Source organism: Vidua macroura, chromosome 4 (assembly GCF_024509145.1).
Source record: "Vidua macroura isolate BioBank_ID:100142 chromosome 4, ASM2450914v1, whole genome shotgun sequence".
NCBI lineage: Eukaryota > Metazoa > Chordata > Aves > Passeriformes > Viduidae > Vidua > Vidua macroura.
Window position 1 is genome coordinate 56,642,896 of NC_071574.1, and position 24,512 is coordinate 56,667,407.

A 24,512-nucleotide genomic window follows, 5' to 3' on the forward strand; every position below is an offset into this window, starting at 1 on the left:
GTGCTGTGGCCAACCCAAACCACGCTATTCAGTGATCTGTTGGCCTTGCAGCCGTTTTCCAGTTTCTTAGAATGTGTAGCTGGGATGGAGACAAGGAGACTGTACAAAATATTTTCTTTAAAAAAATATTTCAGCATTGTAGACTCTTTGAGTATCCATGCCTTCTACAGTGGCATTGCTGTCAGTCTGTTTTGCTGGCAGTCTTGCATGTTTTGAAGTCCTTCATTTACTTTAAGAGGATAACATGTAAAGACTATGAAATATTTCTTTGCCCTGGTTGTTAGTTTCTTACACATAGTGCTTTCACTGATATACAGAAAGTGGTATGGTTAATATTTTAAAAAAGCATTCTGATAGATTGAACATGCTTCTTAGAGCATGTTAATAGGAAGACACCAGTTCACTGTGAACAACAAAATTAATTTTACACTTCTTGAAATCTATGCTCAACATCTGCCAGTTGTTGCTTTAAATAAAAGTAAAGTCTCTGCATTTACTTTTTTTTCCCCCCAATCTTAAAATTCTTCACCTAAACCAGGAGCATTAGAGAACAGTTTATTTGGAGATTTTTTCTAGGCTATTGAGACCTGATTATTATTTTTATGGTCTTGTGAACTAATTAGAGTGTTGTAATAGTACCTTGTAACTTTTAAACATAGAGTTATATTGAAGAGAAGTTTTTTTTTTTTTATTTCACATGTCACTTGTCTGAGTTCAAATCATGACCATACTTTTATTTCTCAGGAATCTTTCTGGAAATCTGTTTTCTACACTTACACAGGGAACATTTGATCATCTTGGTTCACTAAAGTCTCTGTAAGTACTTGCTCCATCTAGTCCTACAGTATTCTGAAAAACAAAGCCATTTTCTCATCTGGGCTTCCAAAAGTTTTCTTCTATATCATTTATATCTTCTATATAATTTATTAATTTATAATAAATAAATAGCATTTTACACCTTTATGGCAAAAGAACTAAATACTTCTAAGCAAGATCTTAGTCCTTGATGAACAGTATAGTTTTGTTACACATAACAGTGGGTAAATAGTCTCACATTCCTTTTTTCTCTCTTGGTTTCATAACTTGTAATCTTGTATAAGAAAGAAAGTGAAATGGAAAAAAAAAAAAAGTGCTGATGATTAGCTTATGCTTTTCCCTGGTAGTCATGACAGTTGGTTCACTGTTCTGGGACTTAATCAAAGGCTTTGGTTTCTGGGTTTGACACTGAGTTAATTATTTGTTTATATTTATAAAGGAGAATATTTCTTCTCCTCCTTCATCCCTTTAATTGTTCATAAGATGTTATTCATGATATTTTATTAGTTGTCTGCATAAAGGTTGCTGTCTAACAACACCACAGATGTGACAAGAGAACCTGGATAGAATGGTTGTTATTTAAAAAATGGCTATCTGGAGGAATTAATGTGAACAAACACCAAATGGGCTTTCATAGGAATGTTAATTTAGTGTTTGTAGTGTTCTGCCTGTGATGTGTTATCCTCTAGACATCTGCAAAAAGAAAAAGAAAATGTTTTCACTAGAGACAAAAACCAGTGTAGACATAGCTATATGCTTTACTGCATTTTTACCTGTTTCTAAACAGATAAAATATTAATTTCTGAACAGATTAATTAATTAATCCCTTAATTTAGCTGACTTCAGCAAATATCTATAAGGGATTTGGTATGCCTTTTTACTAGAAAGTACTGAATTACATAAAGAAGACTGAGTCAATTAAAAGCCTTATGATTTTCATGTAAAGCAGAATAAAATTGTGTGAATAGTGCTTCTGAAAAGAGAAATAGTTGAGGAGCTATTTTTATTTCTGTTGATTTTACTGCTAAAGCATTTGATCACTGCAGTGAAGCAATGAAGTGTCTTCTTAGGTTATGATGATGCACATTCAAGCAATTCTTTCTTATTACTCTAGCATGAACACTTTCCATGAAGGAAATTACTAGAATTATTTTCATGTACTTCTATTAGATATTCCTCATATTTATGGAGAGGCTTCCTTTTCTGAGGGAATATGTCCTTTTGTTCTCAGAGTACTGCTTGCAGAGGATTAGAGTAACTTCCAGTAGGTAGATTTAGGCAACTCCACTGTAGTCTAGACATTGCTTGTTGCCTTTGTGTCTATGACAATGAGGGGTGTGGCACAACTGTTAAAGTCAAACATTCAGACCTTGCAATTCTGCAGTTTGTCAGCGAAAATGCTTGTGATTTGTTGCAGAGAATTTCAGACTGATTATCTTCTTTGTGATTGCAACATACTGTGGATGCATCAGTGGTTAAAGGAAAGAAACATAACTGTACGTGAGACTAAATGTGCCTATCCCAAGTCACTTCAGTCACAGACAGTGACTGGTGTTAAACAGGAGCTTCTCACCTGTGGTAAGCACTCCAGGCAACTGAAACTTTTCTAATGCCTTCCGTGTTCTGTTAATATTAGTGAACAGCCTTTTTTCTTTGTTTAATTTCCCTAAAATTCAGCAGTTAAATTACAGTGGTAATAGTGACTCCTTTTCAAAGGTTGATCTTGAGCTGTGATTCATTATTGCTTGCTTTTGGAAATAAATAATAAATAAATTGATGATGGTGGATGTTAGTTTGTAGAAACAAAGGATAAGTAACCCTATTGATAAACTCCTTTTTCCTGCTAATCTGTATTTTTTGGAGATCTTTACCTAAATGTCACAGGAGGAATCAGAAACTGGTAATTTCTTTCCTAGGTCTAGCTATGTGATTTCAGATATGTGAATTATTCTAACCCCGAATTTCTGAAGTTAAAAGATCTTCATTTTAGGAGTTGCTATCCTGTGTTGTGATTCTATTCTTGATTAGCCTTCTTACTGTGATAAAACCATGACCAACTAACTTCTTTTTTTATATTGGAATTATTCCAACTGTAGAAATAAAAAACTCATATGTTACTATGATTTCTGAAGTCAAAATGAAAAACTGGGAAGAACTAAAATGCATAATTACATTTTTCCCTCAAATTTGTATTTTCCACTCTTTTAGATATGGGCTAGCAAAGGAGTCTTGAAATATATTACAGTAAAGGAATACACATTTTGAAAAAGAATATGATGATAATTTGTATTTTTCAATATCTGATGCAATAAATGTAGTTTTTATATGCATCTTGCCAGATGCAACTTCATATTGATATATAAATAATTGATAGTCATTTAGTGTATCTATCTCCTCTTTTGAAAATTAGGTCTATAACAGATTCTTGCTATTAATTGTGGTTTTATGTCTTGAATTCTAGAACCGCCGCTTGAATTACCATCTTTCTATATGACTCCATCTCATCGTCAGGTGGTCTTTGAAGGAGACAGTCTACCCTTCCAATGTATGGCTTCATATATTGATCAAGACATGCAAGTCTTGTGGTATCAGGATGGGAAGATAGTGGAAACTGATGAGTCCCAGGGTATTTTTGTTGAAAAAAACATGATTCATAACTGCTCACTGATTGCAAGGTGAATCCATAGTGAGAAAATGTATTTCCTGCTTCTTACTTTCTGCTCTGGTTTAGTGACTATTTCCATAACCAGTAAGGCTGTCTCGTATCTCACTGAGTGAACATGTAGACAGAAACATCCCTAGCAGGGAAGTAATCTTCACACATCTCTTATTAACAATGAAGTTGGAGGAAGGCGGTCTAGAGATTTGGTAGGTCAAACCTACATGCTTAAAATAGGATTAGCTAGAGGAAGTTGCAGTTGGATTTTAATTTTCTGCAAGTTTCACCCAATGCATTCATTTAAAATATGTTTGTGGTAGGATACATTCATTTTCATGGAATGTTAAAATTATGAAAATGCTGGAAACAAGGCATTTAACTGAATTGCTCATGGATTCTTTACTCTTCCTTTTGAGCACACCACAATTAATATTGTTCTCCAGCAGAGATCTAGAAGTGTAATTTATTCTGTCTGCAGTAGAGTGTTCACTTATTCAGCATCTACTGAGTGGTTATTTATCCTATAATTGTATTAGTAAATTAGAGCGTCAATGTTTATAATAAATTATGCATTTGGGAATTTATTTTCGTTTGGCCTTTCTAAACAACTAAAAATTTTGTCTTGAATAGCAATGATAACACTTGAGGAATTTGGACTTCTCATCTCTTCTTTCTGAAGTCTGGGGACTTTTTCCTATGGCTATTCTTTTTGTTTCCTACCTTGGCAAAACTAAAAGCCTGAAGAATAGTAAATACTTCTCTGTTAATTACAGTACATTGAGATGTAAATAGCTCTGGTTTTATAAGATCACTCATTGCTGTATGTAATTTGATGTTTTTTCCATTGTCTTTCTGTACTTAATTCATCTTTTGGTAAAAGCCTATATAAATGCTATTGCAAAACTCTTTGATTTTATTATTTTATTTTATCTTTCCAGTGCACTGACAATCTCAAACATTCAGGCTGGCTCCACAGGAAATTGGGGTTGTCATGTACAAACCAGACGTGGGAATAACACAAGGACAGTAGACATTGTGGTGTTAGAAAGTTCTGCACAGTACTGTCCTCCAGAGAGGGTTGTGAACAATAAAGGGGATTTCAGGTTAGTAACCTCAGGTTTTTTTCAGAGTAAAAAAAAAAAGTCCCTTTAATTTCACTTCTAACTAAGATTTTATGCATTAGAGGCGCCTGTGTGGATGTTTGCTTGTAAATGGTGTGTAATAGATTTTTATCTGTTCTAAATTACTGTGTGTTGACAGAAGTGCAAGAAATTATACAATGAAATGTTAAACTCTGAGCCTGGTAACACATCCTTGAAAGATATTGGAACTAACCTATTGTACTTGAAATACATAAATGAAAGTATTGGAATGGTTAAACTTTTGTAGATTACCTCTAAGATAAAGTTAGACCACATGCTGACAGGGGGATTTCTGCTAGGTTATCATTCTCTTTTTAAAAGCCTTCTGCTCCTATATGACAAAATATGCAACTATTTAAGAAATATGCAACATAATTTGGATCTTTTTCCCCCCTGTGAGTATTAGAGTAAGCAGTAAGAATAGTGCTGCTTTTTTTTTTAATGATTGTTGGGACTGTAGTGGTAGCTGTGATATTCCATTGTGTTGAGTGTTCTTACCTCTTCACCTGTTTTCCCTTTTCTGATCTTTCTGCTGCTGGTCACTCTAACAACACGTTACTCCTGGAGGTGCCAGCTGTAACAGATAGCTTCTGTATAGATTCTCTATATGTAAGGTAATTCCCTTTATGACTACTCTGTGTTTTAGCTCCCTGCAGTAGTTCGTTCCTACTGAGAATTAGTGTCTGCAATAGTATTGTGTTCACTATGGTGCATAGGATTTCTTAATGTTGTATTAACTGCTTTTATCCACTCATTTCACTTTTCTTATGCTGCTTGGCTGTGTTGATCTTCTGCTTGGTTTTTTGTTTACAGTTAGAAACTTTTCCTTTCCCTGTATGCATTAGAGTTTTTAAAGTCATGCTCTTTGTATACAGCTGATCTAAGACCATGAATCTTTTACATTAAGAAATGAAAAGTAAGTTCAACCACATTGCAGGGACACAGTTTTTGAGGGGAGGGAAAAACAAGTTTTCAATTGCAGAAGACCTCCAGTTGTAGCAAAATTCACTTAAAGTCCTGGCTGAGAGCATTATTTCCAAGCTGATCTCCTTTATGTTCATCTCTTGGACAATTTGAGAAGGGTGAGTATGAGGAACTATTAGTAAGGGAATTAGTGTTAAGATCACTTACTGCACAGAGGCAATTTAGGATTACTGAAGAACTTCACTTCCACATTGTAAGGAATTATTCATATAAGTAACTTTGTGCATGTTCGCTTTTTACACTGTGGTGGTTTCAACTGCAGGGATAAGCATTACATTAGAAAAGGAGAACTTCCTGCTTTAGATAAAAGGCGAAGAAAGTCAAACAGACGCAGGTTGTATTCATCAAATAACACATCTATTTAAATCACTTATGCTTTTTTTTATGATACAAGTGTGAATTGTTCTTCTTTGATTTGCCATTAGAGGTGAAAACAGATGGTAAAGGCTTATTTCAAAGTGTTTTCCATTAAATTAACCTGTGCTGTTCAGTGTAATAGGATTTACCCCCTCTGGAATTCAGTAGAAAGAAATAAGATTTCAGGAAATGTTCAGCTTATCGAAAAGTTAACTGTGTCTGGGTTTACTATAACAGACTTCCTCTTGTAGCTAGGATAGAGTAATAATAAAGAGTAATTTTTCACCTTTGAGAGCATATGGAAATAAGGATTTGACTAGTGAGAAAATGGTTCTGAGCAGATGGCTGTAAATGATCCTAGGTGTATTTGATTTTATAGGTTTTTTCAGTTGGAACTGGTTAGTCATTTTAGCCTGGATGGTGTTTCAAAACTGGCATCTAGATTTTTATCCCTGCAGAGATGGGATAGCAAAGGATGGTGTTTGTCTTCAGTGTCTTTGGCTCAGTATTAGTTCAGCATAGTTTGTAAAGGTTGGGCAAAAACTTCATCCTGGAATCTGTCTTCTTTAATTTAAATATTCTAAGTCTTACTCAGATAATCTCCCTGAGTATTTTACAATCAATGATTAATTGAAAATACAGTTTGCATGTAAAAATACTTCCACTTCAGTAAATCCTTTAACTGTTGTGGTTAGCATAATTTTATGCTTGTAGTTGATAGAATTCTTTCTTAAGAATTACGTTTTTGAAAAGTGTTACTCATTGGGCGTAATATATTTTAAAACTGTAATTATCATGCTGAATTTAGAGATTTACTAAGATGTAATAAAAAGAGACTGGACTATTTGTAAGCTAATAAAATTATGATATAAAAATTCATTGTAACTTTGTAACTGAAAGTTACTGTTCGTTTAAAGAAATTGGTGCTTTCAAAGCAGAATTAATATATATGAAAGAAAGGATTCTTTTATAATCTCATGGTCTGCCTTTTTCTTTCCCCCTGATATGAAATAAAAGTGCTTAAACGTAAATGAACAGTCTTTCCCCCCACAGCTGTCTACACTCATGTATATGTGATAAATTTTGAGCACCTAATTATACAAAGTAATGAAATAAGTGTTAATACAGCCCAAATTTGCACTTCTGCTAGCAGTTGGGTAAACTGTGAAAGATATTCAAGCTTAGACTCACAGGAAATTAAGAATACAAACTTACATATCCTTTGTTTGCATGGTAAGAATTTCATGCCATTTTGAGCTTTTGAGCTCAAAAGACCTTTTGAGCTCTGCTGGAAGGATGTCCTCTCTGGCTTCTTGGAAACTGGAGAATGCCTCTTTAGGTCATGTCATACAGGTATTGGGAAGAAACAGTTCATGACTGAGAATGATACAGCTTAACATTCATTTAGCAAAACTAGGGAATAAGGAAAATGTAGATAAAGCTAAAATCAGTTCACCTCTCTCAGTTTCCACTGGGCTGCAAAGAAGCTTGTACCTACACAAGGGGTTTTGTGCATGGGAGAGGAAAGAGGATAAGGGACACTGTTGCTTGAAAGTGTTTCCATGGCGCTATGAATTTGTATTGCTTTTGTGATGCGAGATTATGGCACAAAGCTGTTGAGTTTCAAATTGCCCACCTTTTATGTCCCGTTTAGTAGAAAGCTTTCTAAATAGTTATACAAATAATACATTAGTCTTTAACATTAGTAAAATGTTTTTGTGCATATTTAAATTTATTCTAAAGGTAGCATAGACTATAAGATTACCTGGCGTTGCTTGTATTCTTTTTAGAAGATCATGGCAAAAGATGATAAAATGCTGTGTAGGGACATGAATGCAAAGTAAACTCCGGGAGAATGAAAGGACAATAATGAAAGAGAGGGGTAATAAAAATAGGGAAAGTGGAGATAAGAAGATGGAGAAAAGGCAAATAACCTTGTGATAATCTAATAACCTTTGAAGTAGTGTTCTCACTTTTTTTTCTGTTTGATGGCTGTAGAAGTTCTAGAAGATATAGCTTAGAAAAAATACTTGTTTAAAAGCATAGTAATTAAAGGTCTCCTGAAAAGTGTGTTTTACATTTGAGTGCTAGTCTGAGAAACCAGAGAGAAACTCTGTTTTGTTTTCTACTTCTTTAGCACTAGATGTCAATAGTGAGAAGAGGAACAGCATGTGCCATATTTCAGTTAAAATATTTGTCTTGGAGGTTGTGTCATAAAACCTCTGTCAGGACCACAGAATTTAAATTATTCCAAGGCATGTGATGCTCAGTCTGTAATGTGATACATTCTGTGAAAACTGAGCTGACCACACTTCTACTGAAAATGCTTTGGAAAAATACAACTTCTGGAAAACGGTAAGACAGAGACAAATACCCCTTTCAAAGTGGCATATTTGATGTAGAAACTTAATATAAAAATTTCAGCTTTGATAAATGGTTTTGGAAATTATGTTTTGATATTCCAGTGGCAGTGTTTCTGGAAACCTGACTTCGCATTCTAGAAGTGGAGGTTTGAGTGTATTATGCAAGGTATTTGTGGGCCTGCATGTCTCATAGCAGCTGTGCCAGCTGATTTATTAGTTGTCTTCATCTGCCTGTTTTCTTTTTGGGTTGGTTCTCTGAAGACTTATTATAAATACATAGAAATTGGGAGCACAGAAGTATTTCATCTTTGTACTTGTTTTTCCAGTCCGTGTTGAATCAGAGTTTATTTCAATTTGTCGCTACTGACATTTCAGAGACTTGGATAAGTGTACATGTATTGTACCCTGCTGTCCCACCCTCCCTTCCCAGCAGATGCATAATGTGCTCTCTCCAGAGTTGGCCAGACATGATCCAGTCTGATGATTTGTCAGCTTGCTGAGGTGCACGTAACATTGCTCTAAGGTTACTACTGGAATTGTGGCAATTCACAACAATACTGTTGTAATTTTTTTTGAGGAAGATTTTTGTCCTTTCTTTTGCCTTCTTTACAGTTAAAAAGATGTTAAAATCCTTATGTTACCATTGCAGAATCTATATCTGTTCTTTTAATTAATTTACGTTTTCTGAAATACCTCAATATGATTCCAGGCATTTAAAATCTTAGCTAATTATTTTTAAATGTTTTTCTTCTTTCTTTTAACTACCTCCATTGTCACCAAATCTGGTGTAAGTTTTCTTTTCTGGTATTGGTTGATGGTGACACTTGTCTTAATTACCTAAGGTGGCTGCTGAGGCTCTGAGTGTGCATGAACGAATATGTGCTGGGCTGGATGAAGCTCTGCTGGATATCCAGATAATCTTCTGTCTCTTCTAGTATTCAAATACTCTAGTGATGGCCATAGTAACAAGTCGCCATTCGTAATGAAATTATGTGATACATAATTACGCACATAATTATTATGTGGATACATACTACAATATGGAGAGCTGATCTGTAATGTCAAAGCTGTTACAAAAGGTAGTTAAATTTAAGTCTTTTTTTCCTAGTTTAGCTTGTTGTATTTATCATCTAGTCTTTTCCATTAGTTCTCTTACCAACTTAGAATTCTTATATGGTTGTTGCAGTGTGATACTGGGATGCAACCAGCAACTATCTTTTTGCTACTTCTTGCCCAAACTTAGTTCAGGCCATTTTGACTATTACTTAAGTGTCTCTGTTCCATTACTGAACATGTTACAATTATTCTGTTGGAATTAAGAATAATTTAAGAGAAGACTTCTAGTATACCCTAAAAGGTTAATATTTTCTATCACTTCATATAATTGAGAAGTGTAGGTTTTTGCTTTAATCCATCCCTGGAGCTAATTGTCTTCTCTCAGGAAGAAGAACTGTGATAAATTTTAGCATCTTCAGTAAGAGGAGTTACTTAACTGATTAATAAGGAGGGAAAATGGTGCTGACTTCTTCAGTTTCTTTGTGTTGGCAATATTACTTAAATGTTTAATTTCTTGGAAATGGAACATCCTTCAAGGTGTTTACTTTATCCTCCTGCCAACAGAGAATTTTTTTTTCAAATATGGATATGTTCTTAGCATTTCTTAATTTAGATAATAGTAGTGAATAAAAGGCCATTTAGTATCCTGCAGTCCAAATATAAAAGCAAACTTTAAAATCACAGTGTAATCCAACAATTTTTTTTGTTTGAACAGTTCCAATTTTTGGACTCAACTGCTTTGTACAAAACCCTTTGAAATAGTTAAAATTTAGAAAAACTATGTTAGCTCTAAAGACTCTTAAAGGAGCTTGACATAAGGAGACTACAGAAAGCCTGGGATGAATCAGTGAAGCTCACTTGCTCTCACTTGCTCTTAGTTAAACCTTACATGTTGGATTGTTAAATTTGAGATACTGAATTTAGGTTTGCATGCTTTTTGCTTTTAAAATTTAAGAATTAGTGCTCTGAATGATAAAATAGTGCTTATGCATATAAGAGGGTGGAGAGCCACAAGCAGGGGCAGGGAGACTGGCTGCCGTTCCTTGTCCTTGTCCCTTCTGTCTGCTCAGCATTGTACCTTAATTCAGGCATGTTTTACTTCTATTCTTACTTTTTCCTTGGATCAGTTCTGCTTTAATGAATGATCAGTGTATTACAGATGTATTGCAATTTATTTTCTGGGTTTTTTTGTTGTTATCTGTGTTTGTTTGTACAGATAAAATATGCAGTAAAATTAGAGGAGAAAGTGGAGAGAATGTTAAGAGTTTTCTTAAGAAGGGCATAGTTTCACATACCTTGAGTGAAAGAAATTATTTTCTCCTTTCTTGACATTAAGAACAAATTTTTTCCCATTAAATTCTATTTGGTATTTTTGCAAAACTGGTCAGAGTGGTTGTACTACTGCTGCTAGTGTTTCTTGAATACTGCAAATGTAGTCTTCTGTTCATATCTGCAGTTTGGTACGAATATGAATGTAATTGTTTGAAAGTTGTATTGATGCATGTGTAGAGGACAAGTAGAAAGTGAGCATCTACTTGTTTTTAAAGTGTTAACAGGGAATTTTTCATGAAGTAGGCAAGGTTTTTTATCAAAAAATTGTAAACTATTTTTAGTTGTTTTATAAGCACCTTCTTCTCTCCACCTGAAACCTCATGAAAGAATTCAAAAAAGCATGCTAACATTAGAACTCATTTTGTTAATAGACAGAAATATGAAGAGCTTGAAAATGCTGAAGATGAGCCAAGGTGGCCCTTTAAATAGTTTAGAGATGCTTAGTTTTGAGTGTTTCTTTATTTCATGTTGTAGTGCTTAATCCTTTTATTTACTTGTCATGTAAATTTGTCTAAATGTGAGGGGTTTTTTTTTTCTTTTTTACTCCCCAGGTGGCCCAGAACATTGGCAGGCATCACAGCCTACCTGCTGTGTACACGTTATTCTGCTGGCAGTGGGATATATCCTGGCAACTCACAAGATGAGAGAAGAGCCTGGCGCAGATGCGACAGGGGAGGGTACTGGGCAGACGAGGACTACTCCAGGTGCCAGTATGCAAATGATGTGACTCGAGTTCTTTATATGTTCAATCAGGTAATTTGTGCATTTCTGTAAAACCAAATTATGAAAATCTAATTAATGAAAATAAAAACTCAGAAGACCCTTTATCTTCTCCAAGCTGGAAATATTGGTGGTCTAGATAGGTTGTGATGGACACATGCCTCTGAGTACAATACTGGAACTTACAGGTTTAGGTTAAAAGCTTGGTTTAGTATCTGTTTTGAGTGCCTCTAGATTGAAAGTGCAAGGAAGATTTTATTCTTTGTACTTACCTATAGCACAAGAGAAGGCTTGTCATGATTATTTTTGTCAGCTGGATGCCCTGTTCTGCCCACGTGCTATAAAGAAACAAGGCAGGCTTAATCTGTAATGAGAACAGCTCTTTTCATTATAGTAGTAGAGAGTACTCAAACTTTGCTCTGCCTTTGTTGCTTTGTAAACCTTTGGTAGATTCATTATGATTGATAAGGATTAACTAGTGAAAGTAGTAAGTATTAGCTTGACTTCTTTATCTGGTAGCACTTACCAGGATCCAAGAGAGTATTCTAGAATTTAAATTGTAGCTATGAAACAAAATTTTTCAGCTCCAAGTTCCTTTTGAGGTTTAGTTAATGCACACCTCCACAAATGCTGTTCTGCAGCGATTTACCCAACCTTGTCTGTATAAGTGCCATGTTGGAAATTACTCCATAAAGCTTTGACCTTCTGGTTTAAGGCTGTTTTCCAACTTCTGTGTATGGATGCAACAAGTGAAACCATGGAAATAGGAGATTGTTTTGGGTGTGATGTTTTGGAGTTTGGTGGTTGGTTTTTTGTTTATTTTGTTATTAATAATGCTTAGTCACTGGAGTTGATGATGTTGGTAGCACCACTTACATTTAACCTGGGGCTGTGGTGCTTGTCTGAGCCCAGGGCAGGATTTCTACATGTTATGTGGGTTTGGAGTGTTCCAGTTGATCTCACATTCTTTTAGGGAAAACTTCACACTATCTATCTGAAGCACCTCAACCCCTAACTGGGACAATCGGATCTAAACTGGTATTTTCCCCTTTGGTATGTCTTAGACTTATACACACAGTGAAATCTTGATGTCCAGTTGATTGGACTAACTCCAGTTTGAGGCAAAAGATTTGTACTGCCTATTGTGTAAGATGGCCTGACTTACTCCCACTGTGTTCAGGAACTTAATAATGCTGACACAGCTTTTTGTTCTCCTGTGCTGGTTCCCTGAGGACCCCTGAGCGACAAATATGGCAAGGATGAGAAGGAAAAAAAGGGAATGCCTGTTCTGGCCCAAGAAAAACTTAGAGGTTGACATAACTATTCTACTTTACTGCTTTATATTCTTAGCACTAGAGGTGCATGCCATGGCTTGGTCACATGAAACAGGTTTGAGGGCTCAAAATGAAGAGTGTTCATTCTTAATGACTGATTAACAGGAGAGAGATAATACTGGGGATCACTTTGTCCTTTTCTGGGACACAGAAAGGTTGAGTGTTAGCTTAAATAGAGCTTCAGTGCTGCTGGTTTGCTTTTTTCTCACCTGGCAATTCACATTTTTCTGCAAGGTCTGTGACAAGTCAATACCATTCCTGCCTATGTACTGTAGCCCAGCTGCTCAGGAGCCTAGATAACTTAAACTTGTTATAACTGCTTTTGGTTAGCCAACGTTTTTCAGGTTGTGGAAAAATGTTGCCAACTTTGTGTTAGGAACTTTGAAGTTTAAGCATCAGACTGGTATTTTCAGAAAAGAAAAGAAGAATAATTTTCATGTGTGAAATAGATAACCTCCTATTGTCTACTCAAAAACAGATGTACACAGGTATTCTATGCTGAAATTTTTTTAAAGGGAGAAGGGGAATTTTTTGGAGGTGGTGGTTGTTTTAACTTACAAAAGTTGCCTTCTTTTTATGTGTAGTAGGCTTGGAATTTTTAGCAGTATTCTGCACAGAAGTTCTTGTCTCTGAGACTAATGTTAAATGTAATCATATTACAAGCATGTTTATAGCCTTTGAACAAAGGTAGTTGAGCTGTTTTGAACATCAGAACTTTGCCAAACATTTTAAATCAAGTAAAGGTTCACACCTAAAATAAAATGAAACCTTTATAACATTCTACAAGAACATTCATATTCCGCTGTATTCCACCGTTCTTGTTTGTATATTGAACAGGTACAGTTTTAGGTGACAAGAAATTCATGATTAAAGAAAAAGTTCAAAGAAATCATGAAGAGTGTCTGAATTTAAAAGTTGACTTTGTTCAGTATGTGTTATGACTTTGAACTTTATTTGCACTTTAAATGCATAACTTTTAGCATATTGATAAAAAATTAACTTCCATTAGTCACATTGAAATTTATGTACAAGTGCTAAGACTGGCAAGGACAAATATATAGTTTTGCTTATGTGGCACTTTTCAAATTCAGTAGGGCAGACTAGATATCTCCACACCAAAAACCAGAGAGAACCTCTGTAGTTTGGATTATCATGGATAAACAGCATCTGAACATGAGCTGATAACATTAGCACAGCTTTCCAGTGTACTATGTAAAATTTCCCATTTTTGGTCCCTGCTGGCTCAGGCATGTGGATGTTGTGTATTATTTAGTGAAGAATTTTCCAGCATGGGGTTTGTTTTAGGAGTGAAATCATGACCTTTGTCATAGTGAGATCTGTCTTGGTTTTTTGTGTGTATGCCATTCCAAATGCTTCCTATAATTACAGAATTGAGAGTGAATGCTGTGGCAGTGGTGTGTTTGAATTGGCTTTGGCTTCTCTTGCTAGAAAATGCTATATTTAAAGAGCTTTGTGTTGTCATGCCTTGGCTTTGGTGAAAATGAAAATAAGCAGTTGACAATACCGTTTTGGGGGATTTTTCTCCTTTTTTTTTTTGTGTAATACCTCTCTCCCTTCTAGGACAACAGCACAAAACCCAGTTGCTGGCTGCCAGTACAAACAGTAGTTCTCTGGCTTTTAGGAAATGTTTTTGCTTACTGATAAGGTGGTGGTCCTTAGCTACTCAAAACACTGTAATCCCTGTGGGAATTGCTCTTCTCTTTGGATCAATGCTTATTTATTAATTGGTGAAATGTTGTCTCTACCATGTCCTTTTTCAAATGCTCATGTTTGTTCTCTATTTAGATGCCGCTCAACCTCACTAATGCAGTGGCAACAGCAAGACAGCTCTTGGCTTATACAGTTGAAGCAGCAAATTTTTCTGATAAAATGGATGTTATTTTTGTGGCTGAAATGATAGAGAAATTTGGAAGATTTGCTGAAAAATATAAAGAGGTAACTGGATAATTTGCCATCACTTTAAAGATAACTTAAAGTGTTTGTCCTTAAGTATTCTGAGCAGTGATATCTTCCCAACACTAGATGCAGGCACTGAGTTAGTGGATTGTCAGATTCTATTCCATGTTTTTGTTTGTTTAGTAGGTCCCTGAAGTTGCTGACCCATGGTCACAGACTTTGCACTCGCGCTGAGATGATCCAGCATTCACTGGACCTGTAATGTGAGTAACACCTCTGGTCAGCACTGGAGCAGGGAGATAGGTACAGTAAGTCTGTTTTTATTTAATATGGAGTGGGTCACACAGGTTTTCATTGGTATGTTCTTATCTAAAAACACAAATAATGAAAGCCTCAGAGATCCTCTCAATAATGAATAAAACAAGACTTATCTTCTCCCCTTCCTCTGTGATAGACTGTCTTTATTCAGTATTGAGCCATATCTCTAAGGTTTTCAGTACTTCTCTGTCTTGCAGGATATAACATAAGACATTAAACCAAAATCTTAGAGAATGCTCATTATTGGGGAGAAAAATGCAAGTAGTTGAATAGTCCCACCAGTGGGTAGAAACTCTCTGTTTCACTGCTGAACAGAGGTTATATTGATCTCACTGTACAGTGCATGTTGGGAAGTTGGAGACCACAATGCATAGAGTTTAAACTCGTGCATAAAAAAAGCGCCAAATTTTCCCTGTCCACCCCCCAGCAAACCATAAATGCTGGTTCTACATCCTTTGCAGAACTCCTTAGAGGATTTTCAGCTTAGACAATGGGTTTTTTTCTCAGTAGATTTGTTTTGAAGCTAGCCTGTGATTTGCTGGTATATTTAAAACATGAGTACAATTTCATGTAAAAATTTTAGTAGCTGTTAATAAGATTTCTTGATTTCTTCTTAGGTTGTTACTCTGTGAACTTGTTCTTGACACTGTTATTCATATTGATTCACTTACACCATCTTCTTATTCATTCCGTAGTTTGTGCTAAAGGGGCTATTTTGAAAGATTAGTACAATAAATAACAATTTATTAGCTCTTTCATATCAGAAGCAACAAGACGAATGTTCAGAAACTCCTTAGCAGATTGTCTTAATTTAGAATACAGCTGGAAAAACTTGTTCATACCTCGATAAGTAGGAGAAAGAATAATGTGTAATATATTTTAAAGGTATGAAGCAACTTGAATTCTGCGAATTCTGCTGGTTTATTCTAAAATTACTGTTTGTTGATTCACTGTTTGTGAAACTTGTTACCATTTCTCAAGTAGTAATAAGTAATGATAAACACTTCTAATTAATTTAACTTTGTTGTTGAAGATTTAATAAAAGGACTACAGCCTGCAAATGCTACTTAAGGCTCTGTGTTAGTTAAGAACTTTTACTGATTGTAAATTCTATTCCTTAGAGAGCCAGTTCTCAAAATAATAAATACTTTATTCCAATTCTTGCCTTTATATTTAAAGATTTCAGAAATGAAGAGCAAATTATGGTGTTCTATCCTTATCAGTAATATTCTGAAAAAAACAATTGGGAAGCCTGCATACTAAAGGAGAAACCTTCCTCACCCTACCCTTTCTCTCTTCAAGCTGAAAATTCCAGTCCCTAAATTTAGGCACTGTCAATTGCATTTCGGTCAATTTAACTAAAAATTATACTCATCTTTGTTTTTGGTCCAGTATTTGTCACTGCTCCTTAAATGTGAAAATCTGGTGTAGGTCAATGTTGTCAATGTAGGTGCTCTTTATTTTTGGTAGAGTGGCCTAAATAAATAAGTTCCCATTATAGTTTGTATTTGTTTTTCATACAGAAGGCAGAGTGAGGACTGTGAACTTAAAACAATGTAATTGATGGTTTAAAAGCAGCACTGGTACCTATGGGTATTTGCTGTCTCTCTCATGTAAACCTGTGACCTAAATCAGGTCATTCAAATTTGAAGGCAAACAAAAAAGCAATAAAAAATAGTTTGACTGACCCAAAACAGAAGGGTTGTATTCTGATTTTTGACTGTTTTATTCTTTTCCTATAATCTTCTATCATACATGCAAACTGTATTATAGTTGATTTATAGTTTTAGTTTCCAAGTTGTTTGTAAATGGTCCTCTTAAGCAATTAGTACAGTAAAAGGTGGAGTATTACACCCTTTTAATAAAATATTTATCATGTTTTTTTTCCTAAGCACTATATTAACAGACAATTCTATTGGCATGACGTTTTTCTTCAGTGGGAGTAAATGTCCGAGTCAAAGTGTTTCAATATCTCAACATGATGAGGTGATTGAAATAGGAGCAACCATTTTCTTTGTGCTTTTTTGGGCTGCCAACTCACATCTGATAATGACCCTATCTGCCGAATAAAAGAGTCTTACTTCTCTTCCATGTTAGCTTGGCGACGTCATGGTGGACATAGCAAGTAATATTATGTTGGCTGATGAACGTGTTCTGTGGATGGCACAAAGGGAAGCCAAGGCTTGCACTAGAATTGTACAGTGTCTACAGAAAATTGCTATGTACCGGCTTGCAAATGGAGCTCAAGTTTATTCTACTGTAAGCATAAATTTATTATTCATTTAGAAGACGTTTTGCTCGCTCTTGAATTTGAATAGCTTTTTATTTTTCTTAATAAATGCTGGCATTATCTGAAATGCCTGCTATTTCTGAAGGGAGTAGAGCAATACTCTGAAAATATTTATACCTGCTAGATAAACTGAAATGGTTTTCTGGATGTGTTTTTATGTGAAGACAGAGAATCCCTTTCAGATTATTTATTATCCTCTCTGTTGTGTTAAAATCATTTTATGTTTGATTTTTGTTGTCACAGTATTCTCCAAATATTGCTCTTGAGGCCTATGTAATAAAGGCTGCTGGTTTCACTGGGATGACTTGCACAGTATTTCAGAAAGTGGCTACATCAGACCGTACAGGACTCAGTGATTATGGGAGAAGAGACCCAGATGGAAATCTAGATAAACAATTAAGCTTTAAGTGCAATGTTTCAAATACACTGTCAAGCCTGGCTTTAAAGGTGGGATGCTCTTTGTTTCCCTACTGACTTTTTAATAATATATATGAATAATTTGGCAAGCAAGTTTATTGTTACAAATTTCTAAGGTTAAATTAGCATTTTTGTGTAATCCAAAATGACTGTGAGAAGAATTAAACGGATAATTCTTGATTATAAAGCTTGATTATAAAATAGTTGTTTTAATGGACACAGATTTTAGCAAGTAGGTGTGGTTTTCTTCATAAGTTGAAAAATCTTCAGACTTTTTCATAAGTATGGAAATTGAGATGCTTCCTAGTTTGTTATAATACATCTTTATTTTTCTATATTTTCACCTTAATTATGTATTAAATCAGACATTAGCAGTCTCCTTAAAAATGTGAAATATTCTACTCAGAGTAATACTGTAGTTAAGCATGAAATAGAAGATGGACCTGAGAGGTGAGTTTTGTGTGTGCATGTGCATACACACACCTATATGTATTAAATCTATATATGGGCATCTATAAAATGGAAACACTTCCTCATATTCCATAAAAGTATTTTTTTCAGTTATATTCCCCAACTTACCAGTTTGGTTTAAGCACTGAATTTGCTTGTATGTCACTGCAGGATGTATATTACAATCTATGCTTGTGTAATTCTATGAAATTATATTCATGCTTCTCACTCAAGTATCATTTATATACAAGTAAAACCACCCTGTTTGTACACAGCATTTTGTTTTGAATGGTACTAGTGCACAGTTGCAGCATTTCTCTCTGCTTGTGTTGGTTGCTGCTTAGAGTTGCTACTAGTCTAGTCTGGAAAAACACTTGTAATACTTTACTGATACCAACTTTAACTTTACTCTCTGTAACAAGTAAGGTAACTGCAGAATCTTAACTTTTTTTTCTTTTAAAAAGTGTTTTAACACTTTAATAACCTGATTAAGGTATTTTATTCTGGATTACTTGGAAACACTGTCAAATAGCTTGGTCACGATACATAGTTTGCTAAATGCATTAATCTCTGACTTTGTACATATAGTGGAGTTGCTAATTTTATCTCGGTAAAAAACATAATTTTCTCTTTGCAACTTTAAAAATCTGTTTGTTTCTAGAACACAATTGTAGAGGCCTCTATCCAGTTGCCAGCTTCCCTTTTCACCCAAAAACAAAAAAGAGAAATCAGACCAGCAGATGAATCTATCTACAAGCTTCAGCTTATTGCATTTCGCAATGGAAAGCTTTTCCCAGCAACAGGAAATTCAACAAATCTGGCTGATGATGGGAAACGTCGTACAGTTGTAACTCCAGTTATTCTTACCAAGATAGGTTTGTTTTTATTATTATTTTTTATGATCTTTACTAAACAGTTTTGACTCCCTTATTTTGATTAGTGTGTACCAGTAGAAAGTTTTAGCATCTAATGTGTTACATGATGAGAAATTTACGTGCAAGTACATTTTCTTTGTAACAGATGGATTAAACGTAGCCAGTCACCACGTTCCTATCAATGTGACACTGCGACGCATTGCACACGGAGCAGATGCTGTTGCAGCTCAGTGGGACTTCGATCTCCTGAATGGACAAGGGGGATGGAAATCTGATGGCTGTCGAATCCTTCTGTCTGATGAAAATATTACCACCATTCAGTGCTACTCCCTCAGCAACTATGCTGTTTTAATGGTATGACACTTAGGAATTTAGTTTCTTTCTTCAACTTAAAAATGTTTCAAGATACAATTCTGTTTGGTTTTTTTCTTGTGTTAAGGAAAACAAGCATTCCTACACTTCATTTCACATAAAACTAGACATAATAAATACATCTTTAGTTTTTGCCCTTTTTGATGTAAACATTGAAGTTAGAGGAGGTTGAAGTGGAAATCAGAGTAATATATAATTAATAAACAACTGGATACACTAGGAAAAAAAGAATTTTCATATGCAAAGTACTATATTATAGGAAGACATTTTAATGAGTTAGTTAATCAAATCAATTTTCATGAACTTTAGTCTATGAATGACAGGTTATCTTCAACTGTTACTGCTCTTTTTTTTAAACTATCTTCTCTGTGTTAGATTAGATTCGTTGACTTTGTCAGTTGACCAGGAGTGCTTTCCCAAGTATTTTTTTTGTGATCCATAACAAAAGACAGCTATTTCACTCCAAATTAACTGTTAATTCACTAGTATGTAGGTCTGTTACCAGAAGATTTCAGTGGAAATGGAAAAAAGATCAAAACACTTAGTAACTATGAAAACTATTTTTTAAATACTGCTGAAAAATAGTATCCAAAATCTAGTCTAAGCATATTGGTATCAATAAAATGGTTAACCAGTTCTGAAACATGGTGATAGAAGAGACACTTTCTTTTAGCGCTCCTCACTTGGGAAGCTGAATTTCTTCTCTGTCTGTTCTCAGAACTCTTAATTTCAGGATCTAGCCTGGGAAACTTCCCTTTTTATAGATGGTGACTGCTACCCTGCTCATCAGTAATCCTTACAGATGCTAAATTATAAAATGTAATACATAAATAGGGTGAACTGGTAAGCTGAGCGAAATATTATGAGGTTTAGGAAATACTGTTAAATGTAAATTTGATATGGGTTTTGTGGCAGTTAATGTGTTCCTTTTGGAATTAAATATATATTTTTATGTAATCATACATGGAAGAAAGAGGACTCCCTTCATGATGATTAGTGGATTAGAAGTTGATATTTTTCTTTAGCAACTCAGATTTTCAAAAATCTTTCTCTGAAAAGAATTAAATGGTAATTACCAAACTATACTTATATAAAATTGATTTACATGCCAAGCTTTTTAAAAAAGCCCAAAGAGAGCAACTTTTCACTTTACCTTTGAGGCTACTGTTTTAAATTACTTTAAACTTCTGCAATCAAGTCAACTTTTACAAGTAGTGTTCCTTCCTTGATATTTTTAAAATATATAATGCTTTCCTAAAATTTAGCAGCATTTTTAAAGCAGAATTAAAATTAATTTGTATGTATAGTATGCATATAAAGAGAGATTATGCTTTAAATTGGTCACATTTCTGTCACCTGGAGGAAGAAAAATGAAAAGCATGCTCAATCTGCTTCTATAAAGATTCTTTCTGAATTAACACATGGCAAGATTGTATGACTACCCTCTTGTGAATTATAGAGGGAACTGTTGACAATCAGAAATCAAGTTAGAGAAAGGGGCAGCTTTCTTCCTTTTCTGTCAGAAGCTCTTGTTGTATACTTGCTCAGAACTGGTACTCCTTAAATATTAAGCCACTTTCCAAAACGTTAGGCTGTAGAGACTAGAGAGGAGGGCATAGGTGGAGGGACCCAGAGTAACACTCATCTGACAGATGTTCTTTGCACATGGATAACGCATTACAGAAACTCTAGATGTCTACGTGCTGCTAAAAGAGCTTTTCATAATGCCTATCCCTATATTAACCAAAAAAGCCTTAATAGCCTATTTCATTTCTAGACTCCCATCATGTTCTGAAAGTCTGGGTTCTGGTCTTGGGCTCAGAGGAAGTTCTTTAGGGTTCAGTTGTAGAAGTTTGCTCTTTAATCCAGCAGTTGTCATTAATATAAAACATGTGAAACAGCAGGGGCAGGAGGGACCTGAACATGGTGGTTCATCATCCTGGCTGGATGGTGAATGGCTTAACCAGAGCTATTTCACTTTATTTTAATCTACTTTACTTTAGTACATATATGTGTAGAAGAAAGGAATTTGTAGTTACTGACTGACCCTCTTCATACATTTCAGAACATAACGTGAAGTCCTCTGGTAAGGAAACACATCACTGACTGCTTGGTTTTCTATCTAGTGATTTACGAAGATGCAGTTGTAAAACTTTGTATTTATTTGGAGATTATCTTCGCCACTGTTTAATAATAGAAGAGATAAGCAGAAAGCTCAGCTGAAAACTCATTATTGCAGACTGAACAGAGGAAAAAACCCCAGCAATAGTGGCTGAGAAGAAACAAGAGTTCTACTAATTAACTATAAACTCCCAGTATTCTTAATGCCATCTCTACTGTTACTCTACTGTCATTCTTTTTTACTTAATAATTATTTATGATCAGTTTAGCTCAGAAAGAACATTATTAGCTCCCCTTACTGTTTTTACTAGGTCTGATGAAAAATGTCAGTGCAATGGATAAAGAATTCTATTGATTTATTCCACTGGTTATTGGGTCAAGGCCTCGGCTATCTAGGCAAGGCATATACTGAGTTTCCTCAGACATTTTAGAAGATTATTGTAAATCTTGTGATTTTGTAGCTCTCATTTTTGAAATTCACACCTATACATACATGAGATCTTGTTACCTGACACCAGTCTGGAAGCAGCAAGCAGAATTGCCCTATAGTTTCTGTTGCCTGGTACTCATGGGCCAGGTGTGACAAAACATTTGCTCATGTTTGTAACAGCAGTGAGTTCTCGGGGATCCCCAGCTGCATTACAACCAGGCCATGGGTAGTGTTGAAATTGGATGACACTGTCTGCCTGAGGCATAAATTCTTATGATCCTTTTCCAGGTGCCAAAGAAAACCAAATAGATAAGAATCAAACTGACAACCTGATTAAATTAGTTTGAAATGAGGTTGTTGAGTTAGTTAGGAATAACAAATTTATATTCTGATGAAAGAACAATTGAAGGTATGGTGAAGAGACTGTTGACTCTAATTTAATTGTAAGCCTCAATTCAAAAACTCTCTTCCTGTCCGTGAAATCAGATTACTGATCTTAAGCTTAAAAGTATCACTGCTTTTTCTCAAAACAGACTAAAACTTCCTCCTAATCTTTTACTGTTCTTTCTTAATGCTAAGTTTTTTCTCCTTTTCCTCAGGACATTTTTGAACTTTGCCAACTCCAGAAGTTTAAGAGTGACTCACTTGGAATTATAGGGGAGAGATTTTTCTGTATCCTGTCTATTCCCAAAAATTACTTTTAATAGATATTTTTCACTAATCATAGTTAAATAAATTTACTGTATTTTGTGCTGGGGACTACAGTTTATTTTGAGTTGTCATGTCTGTGTCCCCTCCCCCCTCCTGGAACTCTAGTAAATTGTAACTGCTTCCAAACGTTTCTTCTTCAGAGTAAATGAAAATGTCATTCTGGGTGGATTCAGAAAATATAATTGATGCTATAGAGCTGTTGAATTCTCTTAGAGTTATCAACTATTCTGGTCAAACAGTAATCATAGTATAACAGTCTGGTAGGAACATCTGGTGCCATTTGGTCCATTTAACCTGCTCAAAGTTTGACTGCCTTTAAAGTCAAATCTTACAGCTCCAGGTCATATTCAGTCAAGCTTTGAGTATCTCCAGGGACACAGTCTTCCTGGGCAGTATGTGACCATTTCAGAATTCTCCTCCTTCTCTGTATCTAATCAGAATTTTCTGTGTTGCTGATACTGTCAGTTTCCTTTCATTAGTGGATTGTTCAGCTCCAAGAAGAGTTTGAAAGAGTTTGACTTGGTCTTCTTTATACCATCCCACTAGGCAGTCTAATATAATAATGAGATTTCTCCTCTCTTCCTTTTCTTCTTAAAGATAAAAGATGACATCTTCAGCCTCAGACACTGTATGCTTCAGCCTGCTAATCATCCTGGTGATCTGTTAGACTTGCTCCATCCAGTATGTCAGTGTCTTTCTTGTGCTGGGGAGCCTCAAACTGTGTGTTCTGCAGGGTGGTCTCTCAGTGCTCAGCAGAAGGGAAGGATCAGCTCACCCACTTGCTGTGTCAGTGCTCACACAGCAAAGTGTGGCCTTGGGCTGCAGGTGACATTGCTAACTTGTGGTCAGCTTTTGTCTACCACTGACTCAGGTTGTTTTCTAATCAGTCCAATGCCCAGCCTCTATTTTTATGTGCATGGGGTTATTCCATTCCAGATGCAGATCCTTTAACATTTTCCTGTCAGTGATGTTCTTTGGGCTGTTAAAGAAGATAATCACAACTGAAACACAGAGTTATTCCACATCTGAACTTAGAAATATTTTAAATTTAAGAAAATAGTGTGTTTCTATAAGCTGCTGACCTCTCTATCTTCAAGAATACATGAAGTTGAACTGTTCTATAAGAATTGTGACTGCATTTATAAAGGTCAGCCAGAATAGCAGATAATTGCAGAAGAAACCCAGAAATAACAAATAAATAATTGGAGAGTTGTTTTGGGACCAGTGGGAAAGGAAGGAAGACATTTCATCTGGAAGGTGTCTGTTACTTCTTGTGTTCCCTTTGTCATTGCCCCACCCCCAAAAAATAGATACAGTGGACTAACCTTACTGTTTTTGTTGTCAGGACTTGACTGGAGCTGAATTATATACACAGCCAGCTGACCTTCTGCATCCAGTAATTTATGCCACTGCCATGGTTTTGCTGATGTGCCTGTTGATGATCATGGTCAGTTACATATACCATCACAGGTAGGAATCAAAATTACCAGACTAAGAAAATGAGTTTGATCATGCTTAGGACTACCTTTTCTATTTTATAAGAGCATGATATAGTAATATGCTTTCAGTGTTTTTTCCCTATAAAATTTGTTGATGCAAACTAAGAGTTATGCAAGTAGCTATTTCATCTTTGAGTATGATAATTTAGCTGTCATAACCATGTCTTTCCTTCAATTCTTCATTTTGCTTCACGATGAAAGAGGCCATTCAGTAATAACGGTAGAATTTAACAAACTGTTCAGCCTTTTACATTTCTGTTGATGTGAAAGCTTGAATCCTAAAATTTTTAAATCAGGCCCCAAATAGAGCTGGTAATAGGTGGGTGCTTTAATTTCTTGTGATAAAGTC

General features: G+C 35.2%; 1 protein-coding gene across 1 annotated transcript in view; it reads left to right on the forward strand.

Moving 5' to 3' along the window:
• Positions 1 to 24,512, forward strand: part of ADGRA3 (adhesion G protein-coupled receptor A3) — a 55,512-nt gene that overhangs the window by 25,055 nt on the left and 5,945 nt on the right. The window contains exons 5-15 of the mRNA XM_053976416.1: positions 745 to 816; positions 2,234 to 2,394; positions 3,278 to 3,491; positions 4,414 to 4,578; positions 11,261 to 11,462; positions 14,570 to 14,719; positions 17,096 to 17,257; positions 17,532 to 17,735; positions 18,817 to 19,030; positions 19,176 to 19,384; positions 24,010 to 24,134. Coding sequence (XP_053832391.1) covers positions 745 to 816; positions 2,234 to 2,394; positions 3,278 to 3,491; positions 4,414 to 4,578; positions 11,261 to 11,462; positions 14,570 to 14,719; positions 17,096 to 17,257; positions 17,532 to 17,735; positions 18,817 to 19,030; positions 19,176 to 19,384; positions 24,010 to 24,134 — 1,878 coding nt within the window. The remainder of the gene's footprint in view (positions 1 to 744; positions 817 to 2,233; positions 2,395 to 3,277; positions 3,492 to 4,413; positions 4,579 to 11,260; positions 11,463 to 14,569; positions 14,720 to 17,095; positions 17,258 to 17,531; positions 17,736 to 18,816; positions 19,031 to 19,175; positions 19,385 to 24,009; positions 24,135 to 24,512) is intronic.